General features: G+C 41.7%; 1 protein-coding gene across 2 annotated transcripts in view; it reads right to left on the bottom strand.

Moving 5' to 3' along the window:
- ADAMTS3 (ADAM metallopeptidase with thrombospondin type 1 motif 3) overlaps positions 1-19,187 on the bottom strand; it is a 241,182-nt gene extending 221,995 nt beyond the window's left edge. For both annotated transcript variants that reach the window (XM_032458332.1, XM_006188688.3), the window contains exons 1-2: positions 18,428-19,187; positions 17,115-17,142 (exon numbers count right to left, since the gene is read on the bottom strand). In XM_032458332.1, the coding sequence (XP_032314223.1) occupies positions 17,115-17,142; positions 18,428-18,496 (97 nt within the window). In that variant the 5' untranslated portion in view covers positions 18,497-19,187. The remainder of the gene's footprint in view (positions 1-17,114; positions 17,143-18,427) is intronic.
- Positions 19,188-20,877: the final 1,690 nt, after the last annotated feature.

Below are 20,877 nucleotides of genomic sequence, written 5' to 3'. Positions count from 1 at the left end.
GCACCATATTCCTTACATGGGACAGACACTCATTTGAATACGATGTGTCTTATGTTACAACACGGGTGGCCACTTATGCATTAAACTGAATTTCACGATTAGAACTTAATTCCCCAAGTTTAGCCAAATTTGAGTATTGTGTCTGCTAAAATGCAAACACCCTTGGGAAGGATAACACACAAAGTGAACCACTTCTCCCATAACAGAAATGATTTTGAAGGCAGAAGGAAGTGAATAGAAAGAAACAAGGAGGGCAACAAGGATGAAGGAAGAACACATGGAAAGGAAAATCTGAGAACGTGAATTTTAAAGTTCCCCACCTCCATAATTTTAGCCTAAGGCTAGTCCTGTTGTATAATAAAGTGCCCTGAAAAAAATTATATGATTCACAAATACTGCTCACCTGTGGGAACTGCATGCACGTCATCAAACACGTTAGAGCATGAGACCCATAAATGAACCTACAACTTATGCTCTTAAAGCATCCTTATAGAATCACTATGTTTTCATTATTTCCTTTTTTTTTTTAATACCTCAAACAATGTGTAAAGTACCAGAACACAAATGAACGTGTTTTGCAACTTGGAAATTCCTTGAGTACAGTAATATAATGACCAATGTATTTAAACAAAATATCCCTTACTTTATTCAATGCATAGAGCAAGTAACCTGATTGCACTAGGCAGAGAAGGAGTGAGGATGGTCCTATCACAGAGTCAAGGGAAGCCTGGCTTCCAAACTGGGAGCAGCAGCAACACAATTCCTGCTTCACAGGCTCCCTACATCCCAAAGACCCACACTAGGCATGGTGTGAGCAGGACACACAGACTGTCTCCCTTATAACCAAATCGATGGTGAATACGTCTGTAAATTCTGGTTTAGAAAAAAAAAACCTCAACATTTTAGGGAATGAACTCAAGTGTCACAGAAGCCAAGTGATGGAGGGGAAAGTTTCTACAGGAAGCGATGAATTGGGCTTTTGGATGTGGATTGACAAAGCTAACCCCAAATTAATTCCTTGAGGATAAGAAACCCATTCAACTCGATCTTCTCAGTGTCATCTTAACGCAAGATTTTGTACCGACCAGCGTCTCTCATCAGTAGGACTTGTTTACGATGTGTAAGTAACAGAAGTAACCGGAGGACATTTGCTTTGTCTACGCTGTACCACGTGCTGACTTCACACCCATGGCCCAGGAGCATCTGGCTACACCAACAAGCCCAGTTGTAACTCTTCCTCGAACCATCAGTTTTCTGTTTCAAGGGAAGGAAAAGCAGTATTTCATTTTAATGTATGAATTTCCCATCTCTGCTAAAGGGAATTCACACAACCGAAATCGAGACAATATACTGATGCCTGGATGAAGTGACTGGAGAACGAGAAAATTTAAGAAGAATACAGGCCATCTCCTCTGCACCCAAGAGGATACCCAGAGCTTCATGCTTACAGCAAACCATACATCCTAGGTTCTCTGGGATGGCTCCATTTTCTACTGTCAGACAATATCTTCTGAATTTTTACTCAAAATAAAGATGGTGTTCCTCTATAGAGCTTTGTCTTCTCTGATGTTAAATAAGAAACCATTCCTAAAACGCACGCGTAAGAAACAATTTCTGAAATTAAACTCTGAATGAGTCATTTTCCAGGTGGGAATTAAAGTAACCAAAAGAAAACATGCACTTGGTATCCCCTCAGGCTACCATCCCCTGAACGCAGTTAAGGGAACTGACAAGGGAGCCGCCCAGTCACCTGCCATTACTGCAGAATAAATACTAGGTAATGTGCTTTGTGCTCAAGAATGTATCTTCTCTAATTCCCACACCAGTCACAGTGGGTGAGCATTGTTACCCTTAGTTGCCTCTAGGCAAGCGGCCTAGAGGGCCTGATGCATAGCAAACAAGGAGCCAAGGGAAACTTTCAATTCTGGTCATCTGGAAGTTGAAGATCCTACTCCTCTGCACTCATTCCCTGCAGAATAGATGGAACATTCTACTGTCAATTCCTAAACTGAGATCTGACTTACAAAGGAAAACTTCCCCATGAAGGATGATGTTCTGCCCACCTGCATGCAGCCAACCAATTTTTCCCCTAGTGTAGCTTCAAAAAGTTCTATAAAAGACTGTCAAATTCTTGGTCTTGGTCATAGACATAGAATACAAACTTGTGGTTGCCGGGGGGGGGGGGGGGGTAGGGAGAGACTGGGATTTCAAAATGTAGAATAGATAAACAAGATTATACTGTATAGCACAGGGAAATATATACAAGATCTTATGGTAGCTCACAGAGAAAAAAATGTGACAATGAATATATATATGTTCATGTATAACTGAAAAATTGTGCTCTACACTGGAATTTGACACAACATTGTAAAATTACTATAACCCAATAAAAAAAAAGTTTAAAAAAAATTCTTGGTCTTGGGGAGAAAAATAAAGGGTTGGTGGGGAAAGCTCAAAGGTATCAAAAGTACTTAATCTCAGATTACAATCACATATGCAAACCAATGTTAATTAACTGCACTCAGAAATGATACAATTCATACACTCAAATACTTCCACAAAGCAATCCAGCCCACAACCGAGGAACAGACAGCAGTGTCTGAAAGCAGGAAGTTAAGTCAACACATGAACTTGAACAAGTTCTTTATTTTCCCTTTAGGCTCAGTTTCTTCAGTTGTTAACTGGAGGTTAATAACAGTCTCAACTTCATAGGTTGGGTGAGAGGTTTAGATGAGATTATGCAGAGGATTTGGTAAATTTAAACTACTGTAACTTAAATGTAAATTAGATACTTATTAAAAGTAGTGCCCATGTGCAATTTCAAAATGTGAAACTACACAACTGTCAACTGGGATGGCTGAAGGGCCACAGCAATAAGCATGTAAAGGTTTTCATGAGCCGTAAATTCCACAAGCACAGAGAGCTAGGGCCACTGTAAAGCCACACTGTGGTCACTGATTATCCAAGCCTGACTCAGACGCAGTGAATTGTCCACAACCCGCTGGCATCTGTGCATGCCTGGTCCATTGCCTCCTGTAGTATGGATGGTCTGTGGTCTTAGACAAGAGCAAACCCTCCACTTGCGTACCCCATCCTAGCCCCTCTTGCCTTTGCAGGATGGCTTCAGCCATTGTCCTCTCTCTCTTTTCTCATCGGTTTTCCCATCACTAGGTCATTCCCATCACTAGGTCATTCCCACCAGCAAATCAATAAACTGCCATACTTCCCACTTTGAACAAAAAACCTTCTTGATGCCACATCTGCCTCTAGCTAATTCCTCACTACTTCGCCACACTTTATAGCAAAACACTTCCAAAAATGTGACTATATGAGATCTCTCCAATTCCTCTTTTCCCATCCTTGTTCCTTCTGGAACCCACTCCAATCATGCTCTTGTCAACATCATTAGTAACCTCATGAGCTGAAACCAATGGTCAAGACTCCACCTTCTCACCTGTCTGACTAGTGGCATCTGACTCCGTTTGTTTCTCTTTCCTTCTTGACACATTTCCTCTAGGCTCCAGGACACCACTCTCTCTTCTGGTTCTCCTCTTTCCTCATCTCCCCTTCTCATCCTCCCTCCTCTCCCCGCTTTATGCCCCTGGCCTGTACACACTGCACTGCCCAGGACCTGGCCCTGGCCCCTCCTCTTCCACCTCTCCCCTCCCCAGCCGGGTGAACACATCCCATGCTGTGACACTGAACGCCTTCCCAGTCTCAGTCTCCGGCCCAGGTTTCCTCCAGGAGCTCTTCTCTTGTCAAGCCAGTCGCCCCCAGACCCTCTCCCTGTGGGTATTCACCGGGCACCTCAACACTTCCAAAAGCAACTTCCTGCTTTTCTGCTCCCACATCTGTGCTTCCTGCCCACCTCAGTGTAAGTGGCAACTCCACCTCTTAGTTACTCAGACCAAAAGCCTAACTAAGCCATCCTTAACTCTTCCCACACCACACATAAATCTTTCAACAAATCCTATTGACTCTAACTGCAGGCTATCTCCAGACTCTTGATCACTGCTCACCCTACTCCCCCCACCACTGCCCTAGTCCAGTGCACCACCAGCTCAGTTTAAAATGAGACCATGACTGCTCTCCCCTTGCTTCTGTCCTTCCGCTTTCTAGGTCATCCTCAGAATGGAGCCAGAGTAATTCAAATGGCAGATCATGTCGCTCTTAAAACCCGGCCCACGCAGGGTAACTGGCCCCCAAGGGCCAGCACTGGGACCTCTCATCTCAAGGTTACTGTGTTCGCCATTTCCTCTGCCAAAGCGTCTTCCCCCGACAGCTGCACGTCTCACCCACCCCTCAGTTCCTTCAGAGCTCCCCCGACCACCAGTAACAACCTCCTAACTATCTCCCTTCTGCACTTTACTTTTCCCCTAAAAAATCTGTCACCCTCTCAGACACTATAAATTTTATTTATATGTTTATTTGTTCATTGTTTCTTTATACCTACTACCATGTAAGTTTCATGAGGGAAGGGATTTTTTATCCATTCTCTTCACCGTAGTTCCCCAGTGTCTAAAACTGACTCTGAAGTCACTCAGTAGATACCTGTGAATGAGTGAATGAATGAAGGAGAGCAGTTTGAGCCTGAAGGAGTATCTAAAATTAGAATGCATCCTCTTTTCCAAATAGCAGTTTACCACCAAGCAATCGATGACAGCAAACCACACAAGTTGCCATATACCTCTATAGCCAGAATCTGCTTGCGAATGTTGGGTCTGTTTCTCACAGTTCCTGCTGGCCTGTAAATCAAACATTTCACAGTATCCAGAACTTACATTTTAAACTACTAAGAACAACAACAAAAATGGATCTAATCACTAAAACAGACCTCCTGGAATGCAGACAGAGAGCCCCTGGTACTTAGGAACAGGCGGCAGGAAATTAGCCCCCACTCTGCAATCCCTCTGATACTCATAGGATTATAACTCTGCGGGTCAAGAATTAAAAAGACCTTGAAAAACCATCTCACCCTTGTCTCTTACAGTTAGAAGTGCCATCTCAAGCTGAAGGCGTTATGTTGTCTTAAGTTAGAGGTGCAGTGTCTTTCATCTACTCCGGCTCTCTGTGAGGAGAGATTTTTCTGAGGATTCCAGGCCTTTCCATCCCCCTTAACTCACCCCTCCCCCCACAAAGAAGAGTGCTGGATGTGACTGGCAAGTCTGGGAAAGATAAGCAGTTTGCAAAGCTTGGCACTCCCACATCATCTTTCTTCCTAGGCCCCGGGTTCTCTTCCACTTCCCGAGGGGCAGGCCCCCTATCCCAGCCCAGCGGGGCTGACACACACCAGAGGGGGAGCCCGTTAGACGGCGCACTGCCTGCCCAAGTGAAAGCCTCGGGCTCCACCCCCTCCTCTTTTCTAAGAGGTATTTTCACTATATCTTTTTTTTTTTAATTGAAGTATGTGATTGGTTTACAATGTTGTGTTAACTTTCGGTGTACAGCATAGTGATTCATTTATATATATGTATATATTCAATAGTACTGAATTCATAGGCTTGTTATAAAATTAAACAGCCTGATCCAAAGTGCTTAACACAGTATTCAGCACATAGTAAGCACTCAATAAATGTTAGATATTAATATTACTCTGTTATTCTCTCTAAATAGTCTCAACTATCTCATCATTACTTCAGGATAAAATAGATTCAGAAAATTAATATCTTTATTTCCATGTTGGACCCGAAAACTGCTTGTAAGACCGTCTGCTAATCAAACCCCCTCTCTTTGCACTTAAGAAACTGAAACTCAAAGTTAGGTAATTTAACCCAAGTCAAAACTTAACTTCGTCATTTAAGGCCCTCTGCGTCTGGTCTCTAACTGCGTTTTGACATCATCTCCCATGTTACCTATGGAAACATTTTAAAGTGCTCACTAGACCCAACTTACCACCCCTGCCTTTAGAGCCCCTTCTACTGCATCAACGGCGGCAAGGCCTGCTGCTTTCTCTCCATCTCTGCAAATCCAACCTGGCCCTCATGGTCTTTCTCAAGCCCCATCTTTTCCAAGAAACCTCCCCTGCTAACTTGTCTAGAGTACAGACCCCCTGGTCCAAGCTTCCTAACTCCTGCGGCTGTGTACTGTCTGCATCAAAGTTATAAAAATCCCTATAGGTGAAAAGTTACAGGCTCACCTCTTGTCCTTTCAGCGATTTTAAGCTCGTTGGGGCAGAGGTATGATCTTAAATGTGTTCAAATGTCCCCAGTGGACATCAGTCTTTGGGGAAAAAGAGAAATCAATGGCTACTTTTGGAAGTGGGGATTCTCAGGAGGGAGTGGGCTCACAGTAGGACCCTGCGGCCTAGCTTGGAGATCACCGTAACTCCTTCATGCATTCAGCCACATGTGCTCACAACTGAGGACAGGCAGCTGGGGATGCTTTACATTGTAGAATGCTACACAAATGTCCCCTAGAGGAGACTAGATGTCCCCTGCACATTACAAAGACCACATGATAGAACAGTAAGAGAAGTCTCCAGTAGTACAGTCAACACTGCTAGGACCCGGAGGGCTGTGGTGCAAAGTTCCCGTGTATCACAGCAATTTTTAGCTGATCTGATTAAGAGCAAAGACACCCCAGGCATACAGACTATTGGAATACTTGTGATTGATGCAATGCAACTTTAGTTCCCAAGCAAGAAAGGAAATGGGGTACGATGTACAATGGTTGAACACTAAAGGTCTGGAGTCAAAAAGCACTGTGTTTGAATTCTGGTTTCAAGCTGGTATGAGCAATCCTGTTAGCATCCTGTGAGCAAACTATGAAAAGCAAGGCTCAGAAAGGTTACCTGTAAAACAGGAGTAAGAGATAAGGTATATAAAGGGCTTGGTCAGCCTAATAACATTTCACTAAATGAAAAATTAGGTGGTGTTATTATCACCATCACCATAATCATCTACCTCGAGCCATAGAAGGAAGTCAATATCAGATTCCTTCTGTATCCCAGCACCTCTCAGGCCTCTCCTCACTCCATTCCCACCCAAACCCAGGGTCTCTGCTGGCTAGAAGGGATCTTAAGCTCCATGTCAACAGAGGGCCTGAAGTCTCAGCTGGCTGTAAGAACTCATGCTCCATTCCCCAACCCAGAGACTGGGATTCTCTCCCATGAATTGGCTGATTGCCCTACTATAGAGAAAGTCACACAGGCAATTTCCTTTATCAGGTATAAATTCTCAGTATGCAACAATCTGGCCACAAGAATGAAATCAAATAAGCATTTTCAAGATCTGCTAAAGAAGCAGCTCCAACAACAACATTTCCAAATCCTGAGCCGAGGGAAAGAGAATGACTTTCATCAGAAATGACAGGAGCCAGCTGCTCCAGGAAAGATGTGAGCGGGGTGAAGAGTGGACGTTAAAGAGGACATCACATGCCAAAGCGCTCACCAAGGCTGTAAACACTAACAGAGAAAGGGACACATCTTCTCTCAAAGGCAATTAAAAATTAATCGCGACACATGCTGAAATTCTGAACCCAGCCAAATTCTTTTTTCCTCACTTCATCTCCTCCAGGCTCTTATCAACACAAGGCAAAGAAACTCTTTGATGTCTTTTATTTTAGTTGCAAATCTATTTTCATAGCTATTGGGGGATTGCGGGAGGAGATGCTTTTTTTTTCCCCCACTCATTATTAAGAAAGAACAAATAGTTGTGAACTTAAAAATTCTTCTCATTTTTTTTAATCTGGATTTTTCATAAATATTTGTTGCAATTGCACAATGTTTATGTTCAAGAGAGTCATTTAGGAAAGAACAGCACATTCTCTAGCATTCCAGAACATGAAATCAGGTAAGAGGAGATCTTTTAAGAAAAGAAAAGAAAAACTGTTTTAAAGAAAAATATCCAAGTATTTACTTTCTTTGCTACATCTTAAAATGATTAAATAATCAATAACAGGATAACAAGCAGAGGAGATTTATTTTCTTTTTAATGAGGCCCAAATGCCAAATAACATTCCAATCTTAGTTTTAAAAGAAGCACTTCTACTGGTTATATTTATCAGCATTGGAAATTTTACACATGCAAGAAAAATATTAAGACATTCTAAAAATTAATATTTTTCACACATCTTAAAATTTTTTAATGGATAATACTTTTAAAGGCTATTATTGAGCCTAGAATTTAAAGCCAGGAAAATTAGCATTTGTACTCAGGGCCAAAGGCAGGAGAAAATATGACAGATAAGAAATGTGGATATAATTTTTAAAGGTTTTCACCAAAAATTTACTTGTAGTAATTGTATTTTCCAGATCTAAAATAGTCTAGTGGGGGAGGGTATACCTCAGTGGTAGAGTGTATGCTTAGCATGCCTGAGGTCCTGGGTTCAATCTCTTCTACCATCATTTAAAAAAAAAATTTAAAAAAAAAACCTAATTACCACTCCCTCCAAAAAAAAACTCCAAAATAATAATTTAAAAAATAGTCTGGATCATGGTTTGACAAAAATATGAGAAACTAGGACAGTCCACTAGGCCACTGTATTAGTCTCCTACTGCTGCTGTAACAAACTGCCACACACCTGACGACCTAAAACAATGCGAATATATTATCCTATAGTTCTGGAGTTCAGAAGTCTGAAACAGGTTGCACAGGGCTAAAATCAAAGTGTCAGTGGGCTGCATTTCTTTTGTAAATGCTAAAAGTGATCTGTCCCCTTGCCTTTTTCAACACCCAGAGGCCACCTGCACTCCCAGGCTCATGGCTCCCTCCTTCCATCTTCAAAGCTAGTGACATCCAATCAAGTCTCTCTTTCACCACCCTCTTCCATTTATAAGGATGCCCCAATGGATAATCCAGGATAATCTCCCTATTTTAGGGTCAACTGATCAGCAACCTAATTCCATCTGAAAACTTAATTCCTCTCTGCCATGTAACATATAAACAGGTTCCAGGGATTCAGACATGGATATCTTGGGGGCCATTCTTCTACCTGCCACAGCCTCCAGGTCCCATGCAATGTGCTGGAAGTCCTCACAGCTGTGGCCTTAATGCACATGAGTGCTTCCCAGCATTCATCCCTCCTTTTTCTTTTAACTGAACCTCAAATTTCCCTCCAGTTAAGCACCCCACACTCCACTTTGAGTCGCTGTAAATCAAGAGTGAAACATCTCAATCCCGGCTAATCAGAGCACTGCATCCCCTGAGCACAGTGAACAGTTCAAGGATAAGCTCATGACTTGAGCTGGGTAGCCAGTAAAAGACCTACCTGGATCTATTACTGCACTGCCAAAACAGAAGAGTTCTGTCTAGTGGGGAGAAAAGTAGACTGATAGCCTAGAGTTGCTGGTGACGCCTTTGCCACAACTAGGACAGTCACAATCTTATCCTGACAGAGAGAAGAAAAGCCAACACAGAGGAAAAATGAGAAAGTAAGAAAGAGGGAAGGGAAAAAGGGAGGGACAGAGGAAGGGGAGTGGGGAGAGAGAGAGACTGATTTCTGACATTATTTGAGCCCTAGATTCAGCTATACCTGACTTTGATTACCTGATCAATTTTGTTTTCCTTAACCACTGTCAACTGGGTTCCTGTTATTTGCATCCAAAGGAGTCATGAATAATACAGGAACTTTCTCTTAGTGAAATAGAAAGAAGGAATTTCAATAAATAAGGTGAAATGAAAAAAGAAATAAGGTGAAATGAAAAATAGAATACACAAGATATAGTTGGTGTGGAATCCATATGGAATAACTGCTTTTGCACTATTCCTTATTCAACTCCTCCCCCTACTGCTATATTCCAATATATTAAGCAACACTAAAATGAGATACCAACATGAAGATAATACATGAAAATAGAACTCTTAAAGAGCTGTCACATGGTGAGCTGAGTGTCTGGAGAGCTTACAAGTCCATGACACACTAAATCCATTCCTGGAAAGCCCTGGTGGCAGGCAGACCTATCAGAAATGTAGGGACTGGAACGAGGTAGCTTTCCTTGAATATAAGTGTTTTTTTAAAAAGCATAGACTAAGACATACTAATAATAATAACTATCATTCCAGCTTGCTTACCATGTGCCAGCATTTTATGAATCCTTTAAAACACTATGAAGTAAGCAGTACTTCAGTAAGAACAGAATGGCCATCATCAAAAAGTCTCTAAATGATAAATGCTGGAGAGGGTGAGGAGAAAAGGGAACACTTCTACACTGCTGGTGGGAATGTAAACTGGTGCAGCCACTGTGGAAAACAGTATGGAGTTTCCTTAAAAAACTAAAAATAGAGTTACTGTATGATCCAGTAATCCCACTCTTGGGCATATATCCGGAGGGAGCTCTAATTCAAAAAGATACCCGACCCCAATGTCCCTAGCAGCACTATCTACAATAGCGCTGACATGAAAGCAACCTAAATGTCCATCGACAGATGACTGGATAAAGAAGATGTGGTGTACGTATAGACAAAGGAATACTACTCAGCCATAAAAGAGAATGAAAAAATGCCATGTGCAGCAACATGGATGGATTTAGAGATTATCATACTAACTGAAGTAGGTCAGAGTGAGAAAGACAAATATCATATGATATATGTGGAATCTAATATGGAATCTTCCATGTGGAATCTAAAAAAATGATACAAATGAACTTATTTACAAAACAAAAACAGACTCATAAACATATAAAATAAACTTATGGTTACCAAAGGGAAAAGAGGGGGATGAATTTTAAATTTGGGATTAACAGATACATACTACTATATATACAATAGATAAACAACAAGGACCTACTGCATAGCACAGTGAACTATATTCAATATCTAGTAATAACCCATAATGGAAATGAATCTGAAAAAGAATGTCACTTTGTTGTACACCAGAAACACTGTAAATCAACTATACTTTAATTAAAAAATATTTCTTAAAAACCCTATGAAGTAAGTAGTAGTAATATGCCTATGTTACATACGAGAAAATGATGCTTTGAGAGGTTAAGTTCATCAGCCAGAAAAGTGGTAGAGTCAGGATTTTAAACCACACAGTGAGCAGAATTGTGCCCCTGACCATCTGATGGAGAAGAGGCAATGAACAATAATAGGTCCTCTAATGCATGTACTGGCTAGAGTTTAGATTAACAAATGGACTCTACCTGCAAAAAAGAGAGGTTTTCATACATATAAGAAGGAGAACTCAAACTCATATAAGTAATTATTTCAATCATTCTTTCTGCTTTTATTTGTGTGCATTAGTACATATAAAACTACATGTACTAAACAGGAAGAAAAATTGTAGGAAATGTAATTTACTATTAAAGTATCTGAAGAGTCATGTATTTAATCCTATTTTGCTTTCTATAAGTTTCCTAAATACTATTTTTATCAGTCATTTCAAGAACAAGACAGACTGTTTCATGCTGCTCATAACTTACTCTAAATTCCACTAAGATTCATCATGATGAATTTGTGGCCCTCATTTTTATAAACAAGAGACTGACATTTTACCACAAAATCTCTCCTACAGATTTACAGTTAGTCAGCAAAGTCATGTAAACGTACTCGGAAAATTGGGGTAGATCAATTACATGTGGGCACCGAGATTCCTAAGCTAGAAGGCTCTTCCCACGCTTTCTGATCCATTCTAAAGAATACACAACTCTCAAATTCTGTCCTACGAGGTAGATAAATCTTCTTACAGTCCCGATAAAAAACCAAAACATTTTAATAATATAATTGTTCATACTTTGAGGTACTTGATAACTAGAAACATGATTAATTCATGGCAACTTTCAGAGACTGCATAACCAAATATTTTAAAATTATGTTCAAATGTCAAGAAGAACAGAGCCAAATTAAAATGTTTAAAATCAACACTTTCCTATATTGCTAAGGTCACAGGACCTCAGGTCATACAAACTTCTTCAAAAGTTATTTGTCAAAATGTAGCATGCTAATGTGGTTTTACTCAGGAATCAACTTCTAGGGCTCTCTCTGAAAGCGGTCATTTGAAAAAGGCAATAATCTACTTACAACATCATGTGGCACTGTTCACTATCATGAGAAAATGGAAAATAATTACATAAATTAAGGGCTATTAGTATGATGGGATGAAAATGATGTTTACAAGGAGTTTGTAATGATATGGAAAATTATACTAAAATATTAAACAAAACAAAAACAGGTATACCAAAAATCGCCCACAATCTGTGTATTAAAAGAAGACTGACTAGAATATGCTAAATTATAACAACAGTTTGATATTTGTGATGATTGTCAAAAATCTGGGGAATACAGAAAAAGAAGATAATTACAATGGCCACATATAAAGCATCTACAATCAGAACAAAAGCTGATTAATTAAAAAGAATAATTCAGCAACTTATAACAATAGAAGTAGCACAGCTTAGAAATAAATGCTGATCTCTATCTAAGGAAGTCTAAGGAGAGGGTTCCCAAAATTCTTGTAATAGCAATCCTCTTTGAGGAAGCATTAAGGTTCCTTTTAAGTCTTCACTGTCGATATATCAAGTCAAAGTAGTATAACCAAGCCCTTCATACTGAAACCACTCATGATTTTAGCAGGCAATTTGGCATTGTCCCTAATGAATTTCCAAGGTAATCTAGGTTGGCTACACACAAGTGAACAATGCTTAAAGATAACCATCCTGGAGACAGACGTGACCTTGGAGATTTCTTAACATTTCTGAGTAATATTATGCTGATTTGGTACAATGACAAAAGAAAACAAAAGTATGAGGAAGAAATATTTCAGCTAAACAGCAGTAAGTTGCTGGTGACAGGTAACGTGCTGCATTTAATAACATCTTCATCTAAAGCTCAAAGCATTTGACTTTAATCATTCTGATGTTCAATAGAGGAGTGGGAGTTACGTCAGTAAAGTGTATGCTCTTTAGTTACAAGGAAGAGCAATGGCTTAGGTGGCTGAAATCAAAAATTTTACAAAGGATCCCTTTACACCTCCTTTAAGACACTTTTTAGTATTGCTGCTGCAAACTGGATCGGCAGATGCCAGTCGTAGCTTATTTTACTTCCACTGATGCCAGCAACAAGGCAAGTTATCCCAAACAGACTTCAGAGCAAAATGTGGACACTCCAAACCTTGCACATAATTCAATTCAATTTGCCAAACATTTATTGAGCACAACCACAAAAGTGTAAAAACTGATAAGCCTAGGTCCTTGGCTTTGTGGAGTGAGAAAAGATGTCACAAGAAGCCTTGATAACATTGAACAATTAATTGTATAGCCATTGTTTCAATCCTCATTTTCCTGGGGACCAATTAAACCTGGAGAGGGACATAGAACAAGGGCATTTTAGGAAATTCAGAAACAGGCAAATCCCAATATGATAATAACCTGCTTATTAGATCTATGCATTAAATAACAAATATCTGAGAAGTCACAAGGTACGAAGCTCTGTTTTATGTACGGGAATAGAGCAGTCCTCAAGACAAAGTCTTTGCTCTCTAGAGGTCTACACCAGTGGAAACACATACTCTGTGCCAAGGAGAAGGTACAGTGACCCACACTACACCTTGAAACCCAAACAAGTACCTGAAAATGATGAAAAATTGTTTCTCAGGAAACTGGATATTTGAGAGGACAAGATCAGCAACTTTGTTAAGAATAGAATGAAATGGAATTAACAACTGGGAAACAATCAGGGCAGAGAAAGATGGGCATGCCCCAATTCCAAGAGTGGGAGGGGGAGAGGGAAGAGAGCTGAGCACCAGAGCCTCACAATTCTTCCTCTGATGATACTCAGGCAATCTCACAGCCGTGACTTTGAAACAAAAGGACTCAAAGAATTCTTTTCCAGATTCTCCAATTTCTACAGAACTATAATTATTTCCTAAGCCACATGTGTCACAGAACAAGCCTCCTTACCCAATGAGGTCTGCCAGCGAGCTGCCCACAATTACCCTCAGCATCTACCAAGGCCATATTCTGAGACAGAAATGAAAGAGCTCCTGAGATGCCACAGAAGTATGCTCCTGATCTTACAAAACACTTCTACACATACATACACAGTGCATACACATTCACATGTGCACCTGTATGTATGTGTGTATGTGTATGTGCATACTTGTGGGTATATGTATATACTGTGTATGTATGTAGACATGGGTGTATGTGCGTATATATGGGTGGAGGTAGGTAGGTAGCTCCTCTCTGGTTGACAAAGGAGCGGCAAACTAGGTTACAGTTCAAAACCTATTTGCCCATTTTCCTGAGAGTGAATTATACTTTCCCACATACCAAGAGGGCATTTTTCCACTAGGTGGAAAAAGAAGGAAGAAGTCATATCCCATACTATACACTTCATGGTTCATATATATATGTCTTTTTTATTGAAGTAGAGTCAGTTTACAATGTTGTGTCAATTTCTGGTGTATAGCGCAACGTTTCAGTCATACACACACAGACATACATTCCTTTTCATACTCTTTTTAATTATAGGTTACTACAAGATATTGAATATAGTTCCCTGTGCTATACAGAAGAAACTTGCTGTTTATCTATTTTTATATACAGTAGTTAGTATATGAGTATGTGTGTGTGTGTGTGTGTATTTTCTAACCTGCCCCCATCAGAGACTGCCTTCTCCCACTTAAATAAAAGCCTTTCTAGCCTAGGGGGGTGAAGCAGATCAGATATATATTTTTAATTGGTTTCCTAAGCCAAATACTAAAAAAGTATGTATTGTGTTTCTAGTCTTTAAAAGCATTTACAGAATTGGCAGAATTAATCTATTCTGTTAGAAATCAAGTCATCCTTTGTGTGGGGCTAGTGCTAAGGAAGTGGCCCAAGCACTAGCGCTGTTTTTATGGACAGAGGTGCTGGTACCTACATGTGCTCCCTTAGTGAGGAATCAGCAAGGTGCCACTTACACACTCTATTCTGCAGGTGTATTATATCTCAATAGAAAGTATTTGTTTTTAATTCAGCTTCCTAAAAACTTGTGGTTTGTTACTAATTCATATTTATCTCTTCCTGAGACAGTAAACTATTCACAAATTATTTGGAAACATGGAATTTTCTCTAGCCAATTTATAGACCAATAAATATAAACTAATTAATTCCACAAACCTTATTAGTCTTTCCTAATTGTGTCACTGACCAAATAGCACCTCCAAGCAGATACATAAAGCTGTTTTTAAATCAATTATGGGGAAAAATTAATTATATGTAGAGGAGTACATTTTACCAAACCTCCAGGTTAGCAATCCCCTTATGCATGGGAACAGGGGAAAGAAATCTCATTACTGCACATAAAATTTTTGAAATGTATTTTTAAATTCCTCTTAAAAACTACATAAATGTTATAACCCAAAGCCATATGATACAATTCTGCAATCACAAGACTGAGGAGTCAAGTCTATTTTTATCTTTATTTCTTCTCTCCACTCAACTTGAAAATGGTAAATAGAAATGATAATAATAAAAAGGAGAAATCTCATAAAGCAGAGGAACTTGGGAACAAATAAACCTCCAGCAACACAATCTAATAGTATCATTACTCATCTCTTTCTCACCAAATTAAAGCGTACTTGTACTACTTTCTTCCCTGAAGAAAAGAGCTACTAAAGTAGTTATATGAGCAAAAAGACTGGACCAAAGTCTAACCCTGGGCCTTTCACATATGAGCTTGCTAATTCCATCTGAAAATTTAATCAAAGCAATCTATTTTATTCCTTGTAGAATATGTAATCTTAAATTAGCTTTTTAATTTATATATCAAAACATTGGACCTTTAAGTAATCAAATGTTTGAGAAATAAAAAGTAAGACAGCTTTGTTTTCTCTATTTGAAGACTGGTAAAAAAAAAATTCTTTCAAAAGATACATATTGATGGCTGAATGCTAGCAACTACAAACGACAAATGTGTCTTCACAGACACTATCTTCTCAGTGCAGTTCTCAGTCAGTCTCCTCCCCTTTATCCTGCTCCTCCTGCAGAGGTCTAGGTTTGGGAAGGAGCTCTAACAACGGTAAGCACTGAGTAGGAAGGGAGCGTTCGGACATAGGATGATACACACCTGCATACAGATATCTCTGGGCCTGGATCTTGGGGTCCCTTCATTAGTTTACAAGTGTGGAATCCCCCCAGCTCTCCACTATGCACTACAGCAGGTTGCTGTCTGACCTCTCAAGCTTCATTTCCTTCAAATCTAAACTAGGCACAATGTGTCCCCCCCCCCCCCCAGCACAGAGGGGAGAATTAGGTGACACAAGGCACATAAAGCCACTAGCACTGTGCCTGCCATGTAGCACACAGGCAGTGACTTATAACTGTGTCTGCAGTAATAAAAACTTTTCGTCTAAAGGATGACTTTACAAAATCACTTGACAAATACACAATTTACAGAGATTAATACTCTGCCAAAAAGAAAAGTATCTTTTAAGGTAACCCAAGTTAAATGTGTGTATAAAAAGACTTTGAATGGAGTCTGGCTTCCTGCCAGATGACTTTTAGTCTTTGAATTCAGAACAAATATATTATTATAAACAGATTTTAAAAAGACCATGGACTTTGGAGTGACATGTTACAAGTCACACTCTGAGCCTCAGTCTCCTCACCCATAAAATGGGAATAATTCCCATATCATCAAGTAATACTGAGGTTTTAGATGTTATTTGCAGAAGGCCTACCAGAATCTTATACATCAGTAGATAATTATTTTAAAGCAGATGGCACAAGAGAAGTCATCAGAGGGATTACTCAAAGCTGGAAAAATTTAAGAGAAAACTTTCCATTCTCTGTACTTCATTTTCCCCTTCTTTGTAGCATTCTTACACTTTGTTTCTCTCCTAATCAGATGTGCTCCTCATGCTATACAAGTTGATTTAATTTGCTTTATCTTGGTATCTTCTTCCAGCCCCTCCATCACCCTCCAAGTACCTACCAGTGGCTTGTCCAAAGACAGCAATAAATTGACACCTGAAAAGTCCAACTGCAGGAGAATTTTTACATCACTACAATTCAGCCTGAGGAAAGTGGGACCCTCCTCTGGAAATAGGAAGAGAAGAATAGAAAAGTTCCTAGACTACAAATTATTTCTTTAACTATCAATGGTAGAAATTTCAGAAACAGCATTTTGCTTAGCTTACTTCATTCCCTACTTTCTACTAAGGTAACAGTGACATCTGAGAACAAGGCTTACCTATTTGCACCATTTCTTCATTACCAGCCTGGAAAGGAGGGGGAAAAGTAAGAAAAAGAAACAGTTACTGGGTTTCATCTTATCACCTTGTGAGTTTTATTTCTACCATTAATGCTTTTCAGGAGCTGGCTAATCAGGAGGTGCTGGAGACCGGGGTTGGTGTCTAAAGGCTGCACCTCCGCTTGTAGAAGGTTCTTGCGGCAGAAGCATGAACTAGTTCAATAACAATTTGGGACAGGGTGTTGTTTGCTCATTTCAATTTTAATTTAACATTCATGAAGCCAGCAAAAATAAATACTGACACTCAATATTCTCTTCTGAAAACTCCTCAGCGGTAGAAAAGAAAGGCTCTGAATTTATACGTGCAAAAAGAAGTCTGATTTATCAGATTTGAAGTCAGAAATCAGCTCGACAATTTTATACTTTCTACCCTATGGTCGAACCAGGAGGACCAGAGACGCTACCAAAACTCACAGAGAAATTCTGTACCCAAAGTCCCACCGGCCCTGCGCTGATGATTTACTACAAACGGCTCGGCTTGTCCCGCTGAGCCTTCTCAAGGACTCTTCTGAGAACATCGGGCTTCACCTTGAGTCTCCAAAGGGTGGGGGCTGGGCCGAAAAGAAACAGAGCTGCACTCAACTTAGCTTTAAAAAGAGGAGGAGTTGTGCAGAGGGGGAGGGGAGAAAAGCGGCCGGCGCCTCCAGCCTCTGCCCAGGAAAATGCAGGGCAGGAAACGTCCCCGGGCCCCCCTCCACAACTGTCAAACCCCAGCCCGGCCGCGGTCCTCCCAGGACACGTGTCTACTGGATCGCTCCCTGTCCGGCCCAAGGACTTCCTGAAACCCCCGCATCCGGCTGCCCGAAAAAGCTGTGAGTCAGTGAGGAGAGAAAGCCCCGCGAACCCGACTCCGGCTGCAGCAACCAGAGTACTGGGATCCTGGACCCAGCGTCCAGAACTTCATTCAAGCGCCCAGACCGCCCTCCGGAAAGGGGAAACCCAGATGGCCCGGCGAGGATGCGAATTGGCTGCAGTTTGTCACCAGGAATTGTTACGAATGCCGCAAAGTGAAGCCCTAGGTGTGACAAGCCTGGGCTCCCCGAGTGGGAGTCCTAACCTCCCGTGCAATTCAAACCCCCACCCCCAGAAAGCCCCGCACGCTGCACCCAGCCCTTGAAACACCGTTCGTGAATGCACAAGATAACAGGGAAGGATGGGAGGGGGAGGAGGAGAGAGAGGAGGGGAAAGAGGGGAGGAACTTTTTCGGGAAAAGGTTGGGTTTGAGTTTTTTATTGTTATTATTTTCCACTTACTTGTCCATCAGCTGAAGTCCTAACCTCTACCAGAGCGGCTGCTATCAACCAAAGTGACAGGAGAACCATCACGAGTCGAGTTCACTTTTCAACCACTGGGCAAAACAAATGCCCAGAGCAAATCCCCCCAAAATAAGTTTCTTAAAAAGTAAAAATCAAAATAAAAAAGGAAAAAAATAACAGAATTAAAAAAAAAAACTGATCTTCCGTGCTTTGCTTCAATGAAAATGAAATCTGAGCTCTGAGACTGGCCCCCTCTGCTCTGCAGTTCTTTCCACTTCACCTTCTCACCCCGTCCTCCCAAACAGAGTGTGCAGGAGCGAGAAGGTGCTGCGAGCTGGGCACGGGCTGCGCCAGGAGAGGGGGAAGGGACGAGGGGTTTCCAACTATCTCTGCCCGAAGCGGCTTTTTCTAGGCTTTTCGAGCACCATTGGTCCCTAAGGTTAGCGCTGAGAATGCTTGGGTCCCCTGGAGCACAGCAGGGGGAAGTATTAAAGAGAGAGACGAGCGAGCGGGAGCGGGAGAAAGACGCAGGGAGAGGGCGACTCCGCCGCTCGCACAGAGGTGGGGGCGGGAGGAGCCGGAGGGGAGGAGGAGGAGGCAGGCAGAGGAGGTGGGAGGAGTGGGCCGCTCGCCGGCTCCTGTTGCTCGCAGAGCGGCCGTCTGCTCGCTGCCGGCGACCCGCAGGGCGCTAATAAGGCGGCCGGAGCCCCCCGGGCGGCCCCTCCCGCCGCTGCGCCCACGTCACGCGAGGCCGGGGCCCGCGCCCCCTGCGCCCGCCCGGGCGGGCGCGGCCGGCGCTGGAGGAGCGGGGAGGAGTGGGGAGGACGCCGCCGGCGGCTGGCCCCAGGCAGGGTCAGGGTTTGAAACCACGAGGGGACTCGAGTGGCCCGGATTCGACCCACACACCTCCCCTCAACCCGGGATCCTGTCCTTCCCCGCGAGATGGGCGAGGGGAGGTGGCAGTCCAGGAGAGCCACGGACCCCGACTGGCGGGACCTGCTTTGAGTTAATTATAGGAAGGGGGAGGGTCCAAAGGCCGGTCCTGGGCTTTAGGAAATTCACCTCGTCCTACCTCCACTGCTCTCCCAGCCGGGGACCCGTCTCCCCGGAGAGAACCCCGGGAACCTTCCGGTCCGGTCATTAGGACGCGGTCACCTCCCCTCCGGACACCAGACGCCTAGCACGTTTTTTCTTTTTTTCTTTTGGGATGTGCTTCTTCCCCCCTTTAAGTTGTTTATGCTTTATTAGTTTATATTAGTTTTAAACGATGCCATGTGTCTTTCTTGAGTCACCCGGATGCTTCCGTTTATCACAAGAGTACACACACAGGCCTAGCGTCTCTTCCTCTCACCAAGATTAAGTTATCAAATGATTTCTGCCCTGTGTGGCTCGGAGCTTCCTGGGAAGAGATAACACCAACCTGGGCTCCAGAGACTTCAGAGTTTGCTGGAATCCAAGCCCAGGCCCACTTCCTTAGCGTTGACTCCTGTGGGCAACTTTCCAGGGAGGAGAGGGATGGAAAAGGAAATACTTCCAACTTCCACTGACCGGTTTCTGACACTCCCTCTCTAGAACAGATCATGAGACAAGAGTGAAAAGGCACAAATTTAGGTCTGATTTTCAAGACTTCAACTGGAAGGAGTCTTTCAGAGGCCTGCCTAAAAGAAAATGTGCAGAAACTACTGTTTGTTTTGGTAAGGGATGTCTCAATACGTCATAGTTCCTTTTCTTTTAAAAACGGTGTGAGTTTGGAGGGTTTGGAGGGCATACTTTGATTCATTATTTAATCGTTGCATCTTTACCTTACAGGTGGTTTGTGTTCACTGATGTGTTGTCTGCTAAGTCTTCTCAAAATCGTGTATACAGGGCACTTACATGTTCAAACGAGAAACCAAATGGCCCCACCTAGTAACGTGGGGTATTACATTAATTAGTTATTAGCTGGATCCTGTTTAGACCTCAGCACCGAAGTATCTCTAAAGCAGTTTTTTCCTTCAATTAAAGCCTTCAGCAGTTTTGTAACCTGTCATTGACTTACTATCTGGGAGTGATTTGTTGAATTTTGTACCTAATTTTCTTATTTATTATAAAGAAATAATCTTTATATTGTATAAATAAAAATTATATCAACTTATGGCAACAAGTAAAAGAATAATAGAGTACAAATCAGAAACCCTAGGGTCTAGGCCCCGCTAACAGCTGTCTGGCCTTCACAAATCTCTAAAATTCTGTTTTGGTTTTCCGCCTATGAGATATTTCAGCTCTACAGTTCTCTGATTTTAAGGAATAGCAAATATTGTATTTAGCATGGAGTTAGAGCAGTCCTTTTTGTTTTGGTTTCATAAAATTCAGACGTTTATCATTATCATAACTTCTGGTACAATAAGGAATTCATGTGACTTTCATGAAAACAGTGGCTTTAGAATTTTTTGGCCATGACAGTGAAA

Source organism: Camelus ferus, chromosome 2 (assembly GCF_009834535.1).
Source record: "Camelus ferus isolate YT-003-E chromosome 2, BCGSAC_Cfer_1.0, whole genome shotgun sequence".
Lineage (NCBI taxonomy): Eukaryota > Metazoa > Chordata > Mammalia > Artiodactyla > Camelidae > Camelus > Camelus ferus.
The sequence above is the reverse complement of the archived record's forward strand: the minus strand, read 5'-3'. Positions and strand labels throughout refer to the sequence as shown.